At 42.3% G+C, this 14,098-nt stretch overlaps 1 protein-coding gene across 1 annotated transcript in view; it reads left to right on the top strand.

Annotated features, from left to right (window-relative positions):
* Positions 1 to 867: 867 nt before the first annotated feature.
* The window catches only part of LOC308087696 (uncharacterized protein), a 19,630-nt gene continuing 6,399 nt past the window's right edge, over positions 868 to 14,098 (top strand). Inside the window, exons 1-11 of the mRNA XM_080431766.1 lie at positions 868 to 873; positions 2,053 to 2,125; positions 2,981 to 3,023; positions 4,203 to 4,360; positions 4,664 to 4,745; positions 5,867 to 6,044; positions 8,447 to 8,520; positions 9,432 to 9,508; positions 10,349 to 10,449; positions 11,356 to 11,450; positions 12,495 to 12,662. Of these exons, the coding sequence (XP_080287892.1) occupies positions 2,060 to 2,125; positions 2,981 to 3,023; positions 4,203 to 4,360; positions 4,664 to 4,745; positions 5,867 to 6,044; positions 8,447 to 8,520; positions 9,432 to 9,508; positions 10,349 to 10,449; positions 11,356 to 11,450; positions 12,495 to 12,662 (1,042 nt within the window). The 5' untranslated portion in view covers positions 868 to 873; positions 2,053 to 2,059. The remainder of the gene's footprint in view (positions 874 to 2,052; positions 2,126 to 2,980; positions 3,024 to 4,202; positions 4,361 to 4,663; positions 4,746 to 5,866; positions 6,045 to 8,446; positions 8,521 to 9,431; positions 9,509 to 10,348; positions 10,450 to 11,355; positions 11,451 to 12,494; positions 12,663 to 14,098) is intronic.

Genomic DNA, 14,098 nt, shown 5'->3' with positions numbered 1-14,098 from the left:
TTGTAGATCGGCTATTTTCAAATTTCCAAAGTTTAAATAGGGCTGAAGTGGTCTTGTAATTATAATCAAAAATATACAAAGTAACAAGTAACTAGTATAATATCTGCCTCTGAAATGTAGTGGAGTAGTACTTAGTTACTTTCCACCACTGTATACGTGTATTTTTCAAAATGCATAGTACAGTAATTGATTACATGTACTTAGTTACTTTCCACCACTGTATAAATGTCTTTTTCGAAATGCATGTATGTCTTTCATAAAACATTAAATGCGATGCTCTTACTTTGAAGGCAACCGGAAACCTTATATTTGCTAGCTCAGAAACCGGATGTGTTATATTTGCTACCGGAACGGAGCTCGGAACGGAGCTCTTTTTGCGGCAGAGAATAAAATATGTCCACCAGACGGAAAGTATTTGATTTATTCCACTGCGCTCTCTACCGATCTGGTCAATGGTAATTTATATTGATCAGATCGGTAGAGGGCGCAGTGGAGTAAGTCAAATAATCACGCTCTGGACTTTTGATTGATTGATTGAATACTTTATTCAGAAGGTTGCAGAGAAAAAGCACATGGAAGTACAGTTTACAATACAAGGTTAACTCAAATGTATCGCTCATAAAAGCCGCAATGGCTTATTTCAAATAAGATTCCCACATACTCAATTCATGGAGAAAAGGCTAGGTCCTACCGAGATTTGAACTCGGATCGCAGGATTCAGAGTCCTGAGTGCTAACCATTACACCATAGAACCTTGGGACTAACATGGATTGACCACCAAAATATCAACTACATTACCCAGACTCCCAGCACCGGCGTCTGACGTAATTACGTTGTTACGTGCTCCTGGATTTAAAAGTAGATCGCAGCACGGTGAGTATGTTATTATTATTACTTACCCTGGCTTTCTCCATGAATTTATGAAATACAAACATGTACTACATTAGCACGGTCCGATTCACCATTCCACGTATACGACGTATTATCGTATTAACGTCTACCTCTGCTAGACTAAGTGCAGAGCAGTTTGCAGATTATTAAAGAAACAGACCAAGTTGTCACATTTTAGCTCATTAGCTATTTTAAAATCAGTGTGTGTTTTACAAGTACAGATCTTAGGTTAGGTAGAAGGGAGGCAGCGTATAGACTATGACCCCAGAAGGGGAGAAGGACCACATATAGGACCACAATGGAAACAAGCCCTTATAAGGCTTTTTTTGTGTTATCCTTTTAGCATCATTGTATAATTGTACCACTGTACTATTTGCAAACTGTTAATCAAGTATTCATTAATCAACAGAAAAAATAACATAAAACACTTGTATGGTTGTTGTGACGTAGCTTGATTCTTTGAGATACACATCCGGGTTTTTGACCAATAAGCACCTTTGTTTGACCCGGCGCTGGGACAGCTTCTCCGGGTCAAACAAAGGCATCACGTGACGTTGATCCCCTTCCCCTATTCGCTCATACAAGGACATGACGTATGTGCAGGCAGAGGAATAGTGGTTAGATTAGGAGCGACACTGTCACTGGGTCAATGGATCATAGAGTTCTAATATATCGGGCAATAGATGGACATCTTTGGAGGCTTGGAGCGGTCCCCTGGGAACTGTGAGGTTCTCTGTGGGTTTGATCCTCCTGGCAAAGCGTCACATGTCCCTGACTCCACCCTTTTAGAACCGCTGTTCAGTGACCACTGCAATGCCCCTCATAGGATGGGACCGTTAGATCCATGCAGAGGACTAATTTCCACTTCCCTTCCACTTTTAACATTCTGCTGATAAGTGATAATATAGCAGTAGGCTTGTTAAAATGTAATCTGTCCAGTAGTGTCAAAGATCTCAACTGGTTTGTTTCTTCACCTGGCGCCCGCAGAACACCTCTCGAGTTACTGTATCAGTTTTCCAATGATTCCTAATGCAAGGTTGATGCTAGAGGCGGCACAGATACATGACGCTGTTAAAGTACAGAGGATGGAAAAGGTAAAAAAATTGGGCCTACTTAACAAACGACTTTGCTCTACTACATGTTCTGTCTTTTTTTATTCAGCTCTAGAATGAACTGGGACACTCAGCTGAGCTCTTTCCTGTCATCAACAGATGGTAGTGTGGCCAAAATGAAGGTGAGTTTGGAATACTTGTGTCTGATCATGTGCAAACTGCTATGGAGAGACAAAAGCATGAAGGCTTTCGTTACAACCAAACACACCTTGGAGTAACACCTACTGTACATACAAAGGTCTCCAGTAGTTCCTGCCTGGAATCATGTTTCATTTATGTTTTGTGCATTAGCAGATGCTAATTGCACAGGAAATCATCATTGTCTGAAGGAAAGTATGCTCAAAAACGTATTTTTGGACTACACATTCCCATCCCCCCTAGACGTCACTTGACCAATCGGCAGTATTTGTTGGCACAATTGACACCTTGGGGTGAGTGATGCCTCGGACATATTGCGGACCATGGCGATTCAACATTAAAAATACGTTAAAAAAAAGTTTACACAAGGCATGCTGTCAGAACAGAAGCAGGCTAGAGCCAGAAGAGAGGTATGCTGTTAGCCTGGCATGGCCAGACTAATATCACTGCGTAGATATTAGTCTGGAATCTCTGTGTGGAACCTGAATTTCCGAGGGGCAAATTAAAAAAATTATAAACCCTACCCATATTTGCATACTGGGCCCTGATTGGTCCCTCACAACTTCGGAGGGAGTGAAATACAATTTCTATTCAGAGGGGCCAGACCTAATCTGCCAAGGGCAAATTGTTTTTACAATGGCAGATTTGTCTGGAACCAGGCTAGTATGCTGTGACTGTAAGCAGTCATCACACTGATCTCTCAGTAGATGGCACTATAACATCACTAAACCTCAACAAGGAAAAGTTAGTGTTGTCTTAGAACTCTTGCATTGAAATGGCCTTTTGCCAAAGTTTAGAAATCCAGCTGGGTTTTTATTAAATCTTTTATCTTCACACAGGAGAGACTGACCTCACCAGGGAAATTCTCCAGAGGAAGAGAAGGTGGGCTAATCAGAATATTTGAGGTTTCTGAGAAATGTGAAATTACCTATTTGTGTCTAACTTCCAGCACTTAAGGTTTCCAGGCATAGCCTAGAGATCGCTGTTTCCTAAACAGTGGGTCGGGACCCATCTTTGGGTCGCGGACCAATTTTTATGGGTTGCGAGTAAATATCCCTTTTTTTCCCCCTGTTTCCTACATTTAAAAACAATATATATTATTTCAAAAGATTTTAAAAAGTTTTAACAAAAAAAACAACACAACTATTCATCAATTAAAAACAATTCCAAAATTTTTCTTAACTATTTCAATAAATAAAATAAAATAATTTCCATAAAAACAGATCTACAAGCTCAAAATGCGGCGCGAAGCAATATGTTGTGAGCTTATAGATCTGCTATTTTCACTAGTTTGGGTCCCGGGCAAACGTCCAATCTCTCCTTTGGGTCTTAAAGGAGAGATCCGGCCATTTTAAGTGTTATCTTTGATGTGTCGCTAATCACTCACCAACATTGAAAGGGACGTTGAGTTATTCCAGAGAGTCCCCTGTCGTCCAGTCTGGCGACCCCCTCCGTTGGCATAATGGGAGCCCGTGTAAGAGTGAAAATCGTCTATTATAACCGATGCAAAGTTAGTTTTTTCTCTACTACTGCTCATCGTGGAGTCTCATGATACTCAAACATGCACTGAATGTCGCGCACGAGCGATCGTTCGTGCAGAACGAGATGACGCTGGTTGCTTGTTTCTTCCACAGACTCCAGGTTCTGTGAGAGAAACAACTTTCAGTGCATGTTTGAGTATCATGAGACTCCACGATGAGCAGTAGTAGAGAAAAAACTAACTTTGCATCGGTTATAATAGACGATTTTCACTCTTACACGGGCTCCCATTATGCCAACGGAGGGGGTCGCCAGACTGGACGACAGGGGACTCTCTGGAATAACTCAACGTCCCTTTCAATGTTGGTGAGTGATTAGCGACACATCAAAGATAACACTTAAAATGTCCGGATCTCTCCTTTAAGCTAAAAGGTTTGAGAACCACTGGCCTAAACGCCAGATAAGCTTGGCGGTGAAGTCCTTTTCTTCTGTCTAAACAAGCCTTTATGCTCATCATCATCATCCTCATCATCCTCCTCATCATCCTCATCATCCTTCAACCCACCTTTTTTTGCTCATTAGATCTGTTCCCTGTGAGGGAGGTGGTTGCTGGTTCCAGTCCGGACCCTCCTCCCCTTCCTCTCCCCCCACGTGCCCAACAGCCTTCCTCATCTCTCGGCCCCGGTGTGCAGTGGGCAGACCTAACTGCTATCCAGTCACAGGTCCAGATACAGAGTCAGGTGCGTAAGTGTGTGTGTGCGGGTGTGCGTGTGCGCGTGTGCATGTGTGCGTGTGTGCGTGCGTGTGCGTGCGTGTGTGTGCGTGTGTGTGCGTGTGTGCGTGTGTGTGTGTGTGTGTGTGTGTGTGTGTGTGTGTGTGTGTGTGTGTGTGTGTGTGTGTGTGTGTGTGTGTGTGTGTGTGTGTGTGTGTGTGTGTGTGTGTGTGTGTGTGTGTGTGTGTGTGTGTGTTCATATCATTCATTCTACTGTTAAGATGTCAAAGACAGAATTTCAGAACTTCCTCTCCCTATGTCCTTATCCAAGGTGATTGAGTCCCTTACCCAGACGCTCCATGACATTGACAGGGAAAGACAGTCACAGCAACGTCTCATCCAGATACTACAAGGTAACTTGCCCTGCGGTGGTGGTTAGACTTCTTATCTCGGTCATTACTGGGTGACAGTGTCCTCTCTTTAAAGGAGAATTTCGCCCCACGTTATTTTTACTTTTATTATGACGTCATGATATCCTAGGACGAGTGGTACAGTACAGAAATTCCACAACTCCATAACGGATCCGCCACAGTTAAAAACCTGCGCCTACACCTGCACTTCCGGCGCCCAACTGGAAGTGTTGTGAAAGCGCGGCTTACGGTCACTGTAGTGCAGGCGCAGGTTTTTAACTGTTATGGAGTTATGGAATTTCTGTACTGTACCACGCGTCCTCCTAGGATATCATAACGTCATAATAAAGGTAAGAATAACGTGGGGCGAAATTCTCCTTTAACACCTGACACCTGCTCCTGTGAATAAGATGAAAGGAATCGTTGTTCATCAATCTGATCGCTGAGTCATCAGATTCCACCTGGTTCCATTTAATAACATGAATCACACTGATTGCAGTATTTATAGTCTAGTCTTGTCTTATTTTTAATTCATTACAGTAAAACCGAAGGCAAATGATGAAGATTTAAAAAAAAGTCTTAACCAGTTAAACACTCTATACTTTGTAAAACGGACCTGAGTTGGCACTGTGCTAGGTGCGCTCTTTTTCCCTTCTACACCACATTTCTTCACAGAAAATAGCCAATGTTCAAACTCCCAACGCGTTGCGGCGCTTTATGAGCTTGATGATCTGCTGTTTTCAGCCAATGTTCCTCCAGAATAGGGATGTACTATGGCTCAAGTGGTTAAACGAATAATTCCAAATTGTATTGTCTCGGTCGGGTGCAAACCTCATGTCCTTTTCAGGATTAAAATTCAAAAACAGCAAAAGTAGCAGATCTACAAGCTCAAAACGCGTTGCTTCGTGCCGCGTTTCGAGCTTGCCGATCTGCTACTTTTGATACTTTTGCGTGACGCTGTAGTATGATCGAGTAGGGCATTAATTTACGAAAAAACACAGAAAGTTAGATTATGGAGATAGGAGGTTTCTGCCCGACAGCGACGATATCAAACTCGGCCTCAAAGTTAGTAAAGGAAGAAGAGTTGTGCTGTCATGGCAATTTCCTGCCCCCTTGCCCCCCAGAGGAGGTTCACAGACTACGTGAGGAGTCAAAGGAGCGGCAGCGGGAAGAGGAGAGGAGCCGACAGTGTCCGGAAGCGGAGAGACAGATGGAGCGATGGAGGCAAGAGGTTGGACGCGAGCTGAGCAGCCTCCGGGGACAAATCAGCAGGGCCACATCGCTAGGCAACCCGGAGGAGAGGTGAGTTGGGGGGGGCAGAGCTGTGAGTGTGTGATGATGGTTTCAGTTCAGTGAGATCTGTTCTGCTGAGTGACGGGGAAGCAGCTTGTTCCACTGAGGTCTCAAAGTTTCCTGTTAATCACAGGGTGTCAGGTTGTTGTTTTCGTTTTTTTCTTGCTGTCAGCTTTGGCTAAATGGGTGTTTATTTAAAAACAAAAAAAAACTGAAATGCACGTTTAGCCCCACTAGCGACAGGGCTCTAAGGATGGCAATTCATGAATTGAGACATTCTTCAAGATGGTGGAACTTATTCGGTTTAAAGGTCACAGCCCAAACAGTGCCATTTAAAAAAATATATAGAACACAGTACACCTACAACCCCCCCATATCCATCCCCCCTCCCCACATACAGACCCACTTATATAAAGGACAACACAGATAAACCATAACAAACAATCAGAAATAAAATGACAGGTACAAAAAACTACAACAACAACAAGAGACAAATCTACTGTATAGATATTAAGTAGCTTCAAGAAATACTAGATCTAGACTGAGATAACTGTAGATGCCAACCTATAACATCTCTGATACAGGTAGGGCCAACGTTTCTATATAATACAAATAAGGTTGCCAAATCTTCAAAAAATTGTCACACCCATTTTTCAGAAGATCTTCTTAAGAGGAACACAACTATTCATTTCTGAGAACCATCTTGCAATGAGGAAAAGGGAGTCAGATTTCCATGTTATTGCAATACATTTCATAGCAACTCCAAGTGCCACATTCAATTTTGTTTAGACTTTCTTAGATTTGCACTGATAGTGGTGAAATTGCCTAAGAGCCAAACTTCAGGGTCTAACGGGAAGGGAGCATCTGTTAACAGTTTTTGTCATATAATTATTTTATTTTTGGCAGCCACCTTTTAGATGCATGTTTTGTTTTGCGCGTGCAGTTAACGGGTCATATCATGAATTATATTTAGGCTATGATACAGTACATCACAATAAAATGTAATCTGACACATGTGGCAACACACACGCACGCACACGCGCGCACACGCACGCGCGCACACGCACGCGCGCACACGCACGCGCGCGCACACACACACACACACACACACACACACACACACACACACACACACACACACACACACACACACACACACACACACACACACACACACACACACACACACACACACACACACACACACAACAGAGTCGCTGTTCATAGATGCAGTTTGAACTTTTGGGGTTTCTGAAAGAAAACAAATAATGATATGGAATAGGTACAATATTACATTATTAATTGTTTTATTAATTTTATGGATACCAGGCCAGCCAATATATTACGTTTAAGATTTTGAAGATGTTTAATGATAATGGCAAGCTCAGCTCTCTCTCTCTCTTTCTTTCTATGCAAATAATCATGCCAACAATGTAGTAACATTATGACAAGAGTCTGTAATCAAGCTGCTGATGTTAATTATCGTTCTACTATGGTGAAGTTGGACACCTGAGTGAGCTGGACTTTGTTATGGGGAATGGCTTCTATCTTGTTGAGCCAGTTACCTTATGCTACACATCTAAACATACACACATGACTTGTATTATTCGACAACTAATAACACAGCATTGACCTTTTGTTTCTGACACTGTGGGTTGATGCCAGGCATGGGGCAGACGGGTTCGGGCCCTACGGGCTAACATAGAAAATATGTATGACTTGGTAGTAGGGGTGTGCCGATATATCGTCCCACGAGATACGTTTTCGTGACGATATGTATCGTTTTGGGGGGGGGGGAATCGTTTTGAAAATAAAAAATAAAATCTTTTCATTTTTTTTCTTTGCAATAATAATACTGCAAAAACAGAAGTATTTGTTTGCATTTGCTTCCCCCCCCCCCCATATATTTTCATAAGATTTTTTTCCCTCCCGTATATTTTCATAATAAAAAAGTGCCATATATCGTATCGTATCGATATCGTGAGCCCAATATCGTGTATCGTATCGTGAAATGAGTGCACACCCCTACTTGGTAGGGCTTCACCTCTACTGCCATTCTCTTCCGCACTGCAACATGACTATATTTCAACATAATTCTTACTGTATTACTGTAAACACCACCTTCATCTGGTAGGACTGTGCCCCATCAGAAAAGACACCTCAGGTCCCGAACATGATATCTCAAAATGAAATTGGTGGGTTCTGGGTTGCTATGAAATAGACGATAAGCCTTAATTATGACCCTGTGGCTCTTCTGCTATGTTTGCCTATTTCTGCCAAATGTTTGCCTATTATGACATGTCCCGGGACGTTGGGGTTCATGTGGTTATGGAGCAGCACAAGCTTCTGAGGTCTGCTAGCGGGGCTTTTAGACTCTTAGACTTGTTTCATAATGTATTTGCTTTTCCCAGTTTCAGTTCAAAGCTCCGCAGAGAGGAGTTGGAGCAGCTACGGCGAGAGGTGGACCAGCTTAAAACTCGGCTAAGTGCGTCACCAACACACACGCAGATATTGATTCTACAGGACTGTACATGTCCTAATGCCAACACTGGGCTGTATAGAGCAAGGGCAAGCTCAGTCCTGCTCATGACATTGATATTGAACATGTACACTCACTGTAAGCAACTGTAAATCACCTGTTCCTACTTGGTTAAGAATGTTCCTTTTGTTACAACATAACCACCATTGTTTTTTTGGTTTGTTTTTTTCCCGTAGACAAAACAGTTGTTTTCTTTAGGGCTGGGACTCGTTAAAAGAAAAATCGAATTAATTAGAGGCTTTGTAATTAATTAGTCAAAATTAATCGCATGTTTAATCGCATATTCATATTTGACCTGAGAAGCAATTTCTTTTCAGTTAAAAGTGATTTTGGTATGTGAGTGAATAGTTTTTTTAATTATCAAGGTGGTACTAAACAGACCACTGGGCCAAGCAAAGCAGTCTGACCGGCTTCTTCTCCCATTGCGTGCACTGGGGTTTGTTGTCTGTTGGTTGGTGCACTGGTATGATCGCTACGCCTGAAACTCGTCCAGTGAGAGTGAAAAACGAAGTGCGATTAAAATGTAATTGCGTTATTTTCCGTAATGAATTAATCAAAATTAATCAGTTAAAGTCCCAGCCCTAGATTTTTTGCTTTGTAGTTTTGTTTCATGTCGTTGTCTTTAAATGTGCACCTTTCCTAGCATTGCTTGTATTCTATGTATGAAAGACACTATCAGAATCAATCTTGATTGCCACATCACATTACAAGTGACATGGGTGAAATTCTTTATTGTGCAGGATCATCAATGCAGTTAAAAGATAGAGAATGAGACCATAGAGTGTGGTATATACAAATAAGGTCCTTAATTATTATGATTATTATTAACCCCCCCTTTGCCTTTTCCCCTGTGCCAGGGCGACAGGAGGAGGATGTGTTTCTGCAGCAGTCGGAGGGAAGGGAGTCCAGGAGGCAGTACGAACGTAGCTGCAAGGTAAACTGAACACAGCGTTTCACTCTAATGCAGTGCTTTGTTGGCACAACATAATAATCTGTCTGTATTTTACTTCTGTAAATACCCCTCCATGCCTGCTTACCACGGCATAAAGTCACTGTAGATTTCTTCTTTATTTATTATTTGTTCCTCTATTCTACAGTAAATATTAAAACATTTTCTGTGTTTTGGTTCCTGAGAATCCTTACCGGAACAAGTATTTTGTTCTATATGTCAGGTCCTTTGTTGTTGTGACATGATTTATTGTCTCCGCCAGGCCGATATTATTGATCCCCACAGGGATCAATAATATCGGCAAAAGGCAGCAAAGGCTAGCTGTCTTTGTGTACCTGTGTCCAGACTCGGAGCTAAACTCGCAAACCGCTGGACTCATTTGCGCATTTCTTGTGCACACTGCCATTAGTAGCACACAGCCATTCCCCATTCACTCCCTTTCTCTCATTGATTGAGCTCTGGTCTCTCTCCTTCCTCTTTCCCTCTCCCTCCCTCCCTCTCTCTCTCTGTCTCTCTCTCGCTAAACGAGCTCTGGTCTGACGTCTCACACATCACAACAGAAACCGTTGCCTTAACAACGCAGATTTGCGCTGTTGTTGGGCATGTCCATATTTGGGCACACAGACACACAGTCACAGCCACAGACGACTTCAATATTATTACAGCGTGGCTTTGCAGGAGACTATCCGTCTACAAGAGGGGATGTGTGTGTGTGTGTCTTCTTTTTATTTCTTCCAGTCTGAACTAACGTGAGCAACTTGTGCAAAGATACATGTCCAATAAATTGATTCTCATTCTGATTTGTACTTTTTCACGTCGGCCCAGATGCTAGAGGAGCTCACAGATGGTTACAGAACACATAGCTTGGACGTGGCCAAGACCGCTTTACAGCACACTCACACACAACAAGAGGTCCACCAGATCAGGTGTGTGTGTGTGTGTGTGTGTGTGTGTGTGTGTGTGTGTGTGTGTGTGTGTGTGTGTGTGTGTGTGTGTGTGTGTGTGTGTGTGTGTGTGTGTGTGTGTGTGTGTGTGTGTGTGTGTGTGTGTGTGTGTGTGTGTGTGTGTGTGTGTGTGTGTGTGTGTGTGTGTGTTAGTGTTGATTTTGACAGCAAATTTTGATTCAGTTTTAGTCATAGTCTTTATATAATATTGAATCAAATAAATTCCATTTAGTTTTAGTCATATTTTAGTCATCTGAAATGTTTTACTGTTAGTCTAGTTTTAGTCGACTAAATATCATAAGATTATAGTCGATTTAGTCGACTATAATGTATTTTGGCGGTGCCTTGATGGCATCGTAATGGCTGATTTTACACTTGGTTGCATGCTGAAAATAGCCGATCTACAAGCTCACAACGCGTTGTGAGCTTGTAGATCGGCTATTTTCAGAGTGCAACACCTGAGCGCAACCAAGCATAGAACGACTTGTCTTAGTTCTACTGGATCTCTTCTCCACTCGTTTCTCACTAACATTTTAGTCTAGTTTTTTTTTGTTGACGAAATTGTCAATATATTTAGTCTTAGTTTTAGTCATCATAGCTTAGTTTTTATTTAGTCAGTGAAAAAAGGTTTTTATTTAGTCAGTGAAAAAAGGTAGTCGACGAACATTTTTCGTCATAGTTTTAGTCGACGAAATCAACACGTGTGTGTGTGTGTGTGTGTGTGTGTGTGTGTGTGTGTGTGTGTGTGTGTGTGTGTGTGTGTGTGTGTGTGTGTGTGTGTGTGTGTGTGTGTGTGTGTGTGTGTGTGTGTGTGTGTGTGTGTGTGTCTGTCTGTTCTTTGTTTGTGTGTCAATGTTTTTGCCTAATGGCCATTGCCTCTGTCAACAGAGCGACTGTGGCAGAACTCAAAGATGAGGTCAGGAATGTGGTTCTCAGAGAGAACCCACACCAACCCACACCTTTCATGTCCCAACGCACATCAGGTGAGAACATGCTGCTGAGGTTGAGGTTGTACTGATGCAGCGATTCTCAACCTGCGGGCCCGGCGGGGACCAATGGTGGGTCGCGAGGGGGCATTGCAAGTGGGCCCCCAAATAATTGGCAAAACACTTGAATGATTTGAATGATAATATAACATTAATTTGAAAAAATAATGTGTAAAACAAAAAGAAAGGAATTTGTTGTTTAACCCACTAAGACCTGAGGCCGATTCTACGAATGTCTTCTAAATCTCAACAGTATTCTGAAAAAACGTATGTTTCAATATCAGTGGTGCTCAAACTTTTTTTTATTTTATAATTTTTATCCCACGATTTTGTAACCCAATTTTTTACACCCAGTGCACCGGTGCTCAAACTTACACCCCGGTGCTCAAACTTTTTCACGTCAAGGACCCCCAAAATTATATGTATTTGGCCGCCGACCCCCAGAAGCAAAATATGTTGTTCCAGGGACCCCCAGAAGCAAAGATTTTAGTTAAAAATGTTCTCTTTAAAACGATATATATTCAAAGATTTGCACACATTTTCATAATTTTTCAAAAATAGCAGATCTACAAGCTCGTAGCGCGGCACTCGGTGCCGCGCTACGAGCTTGTAGATCTGCTATTTTTGAATAGCCAAAGTGTAAAATAATGCTTTTTAGCTCAAATCAAAAAGTTACACAGATGCGTTCCAGGTCTTAAAGGGTTCAAACCTTTAAAAAAAGACTTTTCATTGTGATAGTGATAAATACGAATGCTGTGTTATTTACAAACAAGAACACAATTGATTTGATTGATCATTAAAATGAACATGCTCTGACAATGCATGCAGCCCACCCATCTGACCACTAGTGGTCAGATGGGTGGGCCGCGGACACTTTTAGAGATTTTCAAGTGGGCCCTGATCCAGAAAAGGTTGAGAACCACTGTCTGGTAAATGGACAACAATGACCCACACATGCTGATGCTCTGACTCTATCCCGCTCTCTATGAACATACACACCATGATGATAAAGCACTTAACCCGGTGTTTTCTCTACCCTAGCGATCATTCCAGCGGCCGATCCAGTCCCGGTTCCCAGCAGCCGCGAAAGAGGGGTCAGAGTTCAAGAGGCAGAGCCAGACTCTGACTCGGAGGACTTTAGCCCCACCCCTAGCTTGGCGGAGGTCAGCTCAGATGACCTCTCATGGCTGGATGATGACCTAGACGTTGGTGAGCACTCGAGTCAATCGTGGTAAAAGCATGGAGGCCAACCTTGTTATTATGGTGTGGTTTAGTCATTTACATAAGACTTGCTTAGACGGTGAAGTCATTTTTGGTTCATCTGGTTCCATTTCTGCACTCTCTGAGTTAATTTAACACTGACGATTTTACCGCGTACTTACCTAGTCCTTCTTAACCCGTATCAGGCCATAATACGTTCATTATTAACACATTCACTGCCAAAGACGGATATATCCATCTTTTCAAATCCAATCGTTAACCGCCAAAGACGGATATGTCCGTACTTTTTTGGGGGAAAAACGTCCAGAACCCAAGATAACGTGATCCGAAGATTTACTGCTCCATTGTGGTTAACTTAAAATTCTGTATCTCGGCTCCTGTGTACCTTTTTTTTTTACTATGTATTTTTGGCGAAACATGCTATTTTCAACTGGGTATAACAAGAGAACGGGAGCTCACGGAAGCACAGTGATTTCCTCCGTGATTTTAGCAACCATCAGGGGATCGATCATACTGGAGATAAATATTCTGTGGTTCTTGAAAAATGTGTCAGAATGCTTTAAAATGCTGGCAGAAGCTACCTGCCAGCATTAGAAAGCCCCTGACAGTGAATGTGTTAATAGTGAGTCAATTACTAATATCTTTACTACCCCTCTGTATGGTCCCTACCCCCCACTTTTACCAACGCAAACGTACCGCACATAAAACACACACGTTAACAACCAGACCAGACACTCAGTTCTTTAGATGGGCAGGTCACCAGATGGGTGCAGAAATGAGTGAGGTTTATTTAAAAGCGGGATTGAACATGTTGCTCTGCCTCCCCTTCCCTCCCTCCCTCCCTCCCTCCCTCCCTCCCTCCCTCCCTCCCCCTCACATCTGTGCCCAAACGTTCTCTGTGACTCATCCCCACAACGTATGAGTCACTGGGGACTGGAGCACCACCACCAGACTGGGTGTTTAACCCGTTCAATTCGGGAACGCATCCGTGTCATTTTAAGAGCTTTAACTACTATAGCCTATTAACCATTAGTTTATACTTTGGCTATTAAAAAATAGCAGATATACAAGCTCATAGCGCGGCACCGAGTGCCGTGCTATGAGCTTGTAGATCTGCTATTTCTTTTTAATCTTGAACATTTTTGCAAATCTTTGAATATATATATGTTTTTTTAAACAAAATTTTAAACTCAAATCTTTGCTTCTGGGGGTCCCTGGATCAAAACATTTTCATGTCAAGGACCACCAAAATGATATGTATTTGATGCGGACCCCCCAATCTCAAAATATTTTGTTCCATGGACCCCCCCCCCCGGAGCAAAGGTTTGAGTTAAAAATGTTCGCTTTAAAAATATATATAGCCTATATTGAAAGAGTTGCACACATTTTCACTTTTTGAGTGCTGCGCTATGAGCTTGTATATC

The sequence above is a fragment of the Gymnoscopelus braueri genome (genome assembly GCF_963280865.1).
Source record: "Gymnoscopelus braueri genome assembly, chromosome: 6".
In the NCBI taxonomy this organism is placed as follows: Eukaryota; Metazoa; Chordata; class Actinopteri; order Myctophiformes; family Myctophidae; genus Gymnoscopelus; species Gymnoscopelus braueri.
The sequence above is the reverse complement of the archived record's forward strand: the minus strand, read 5'-3'. Positions and strand labels throughout refer to the sequence as shown.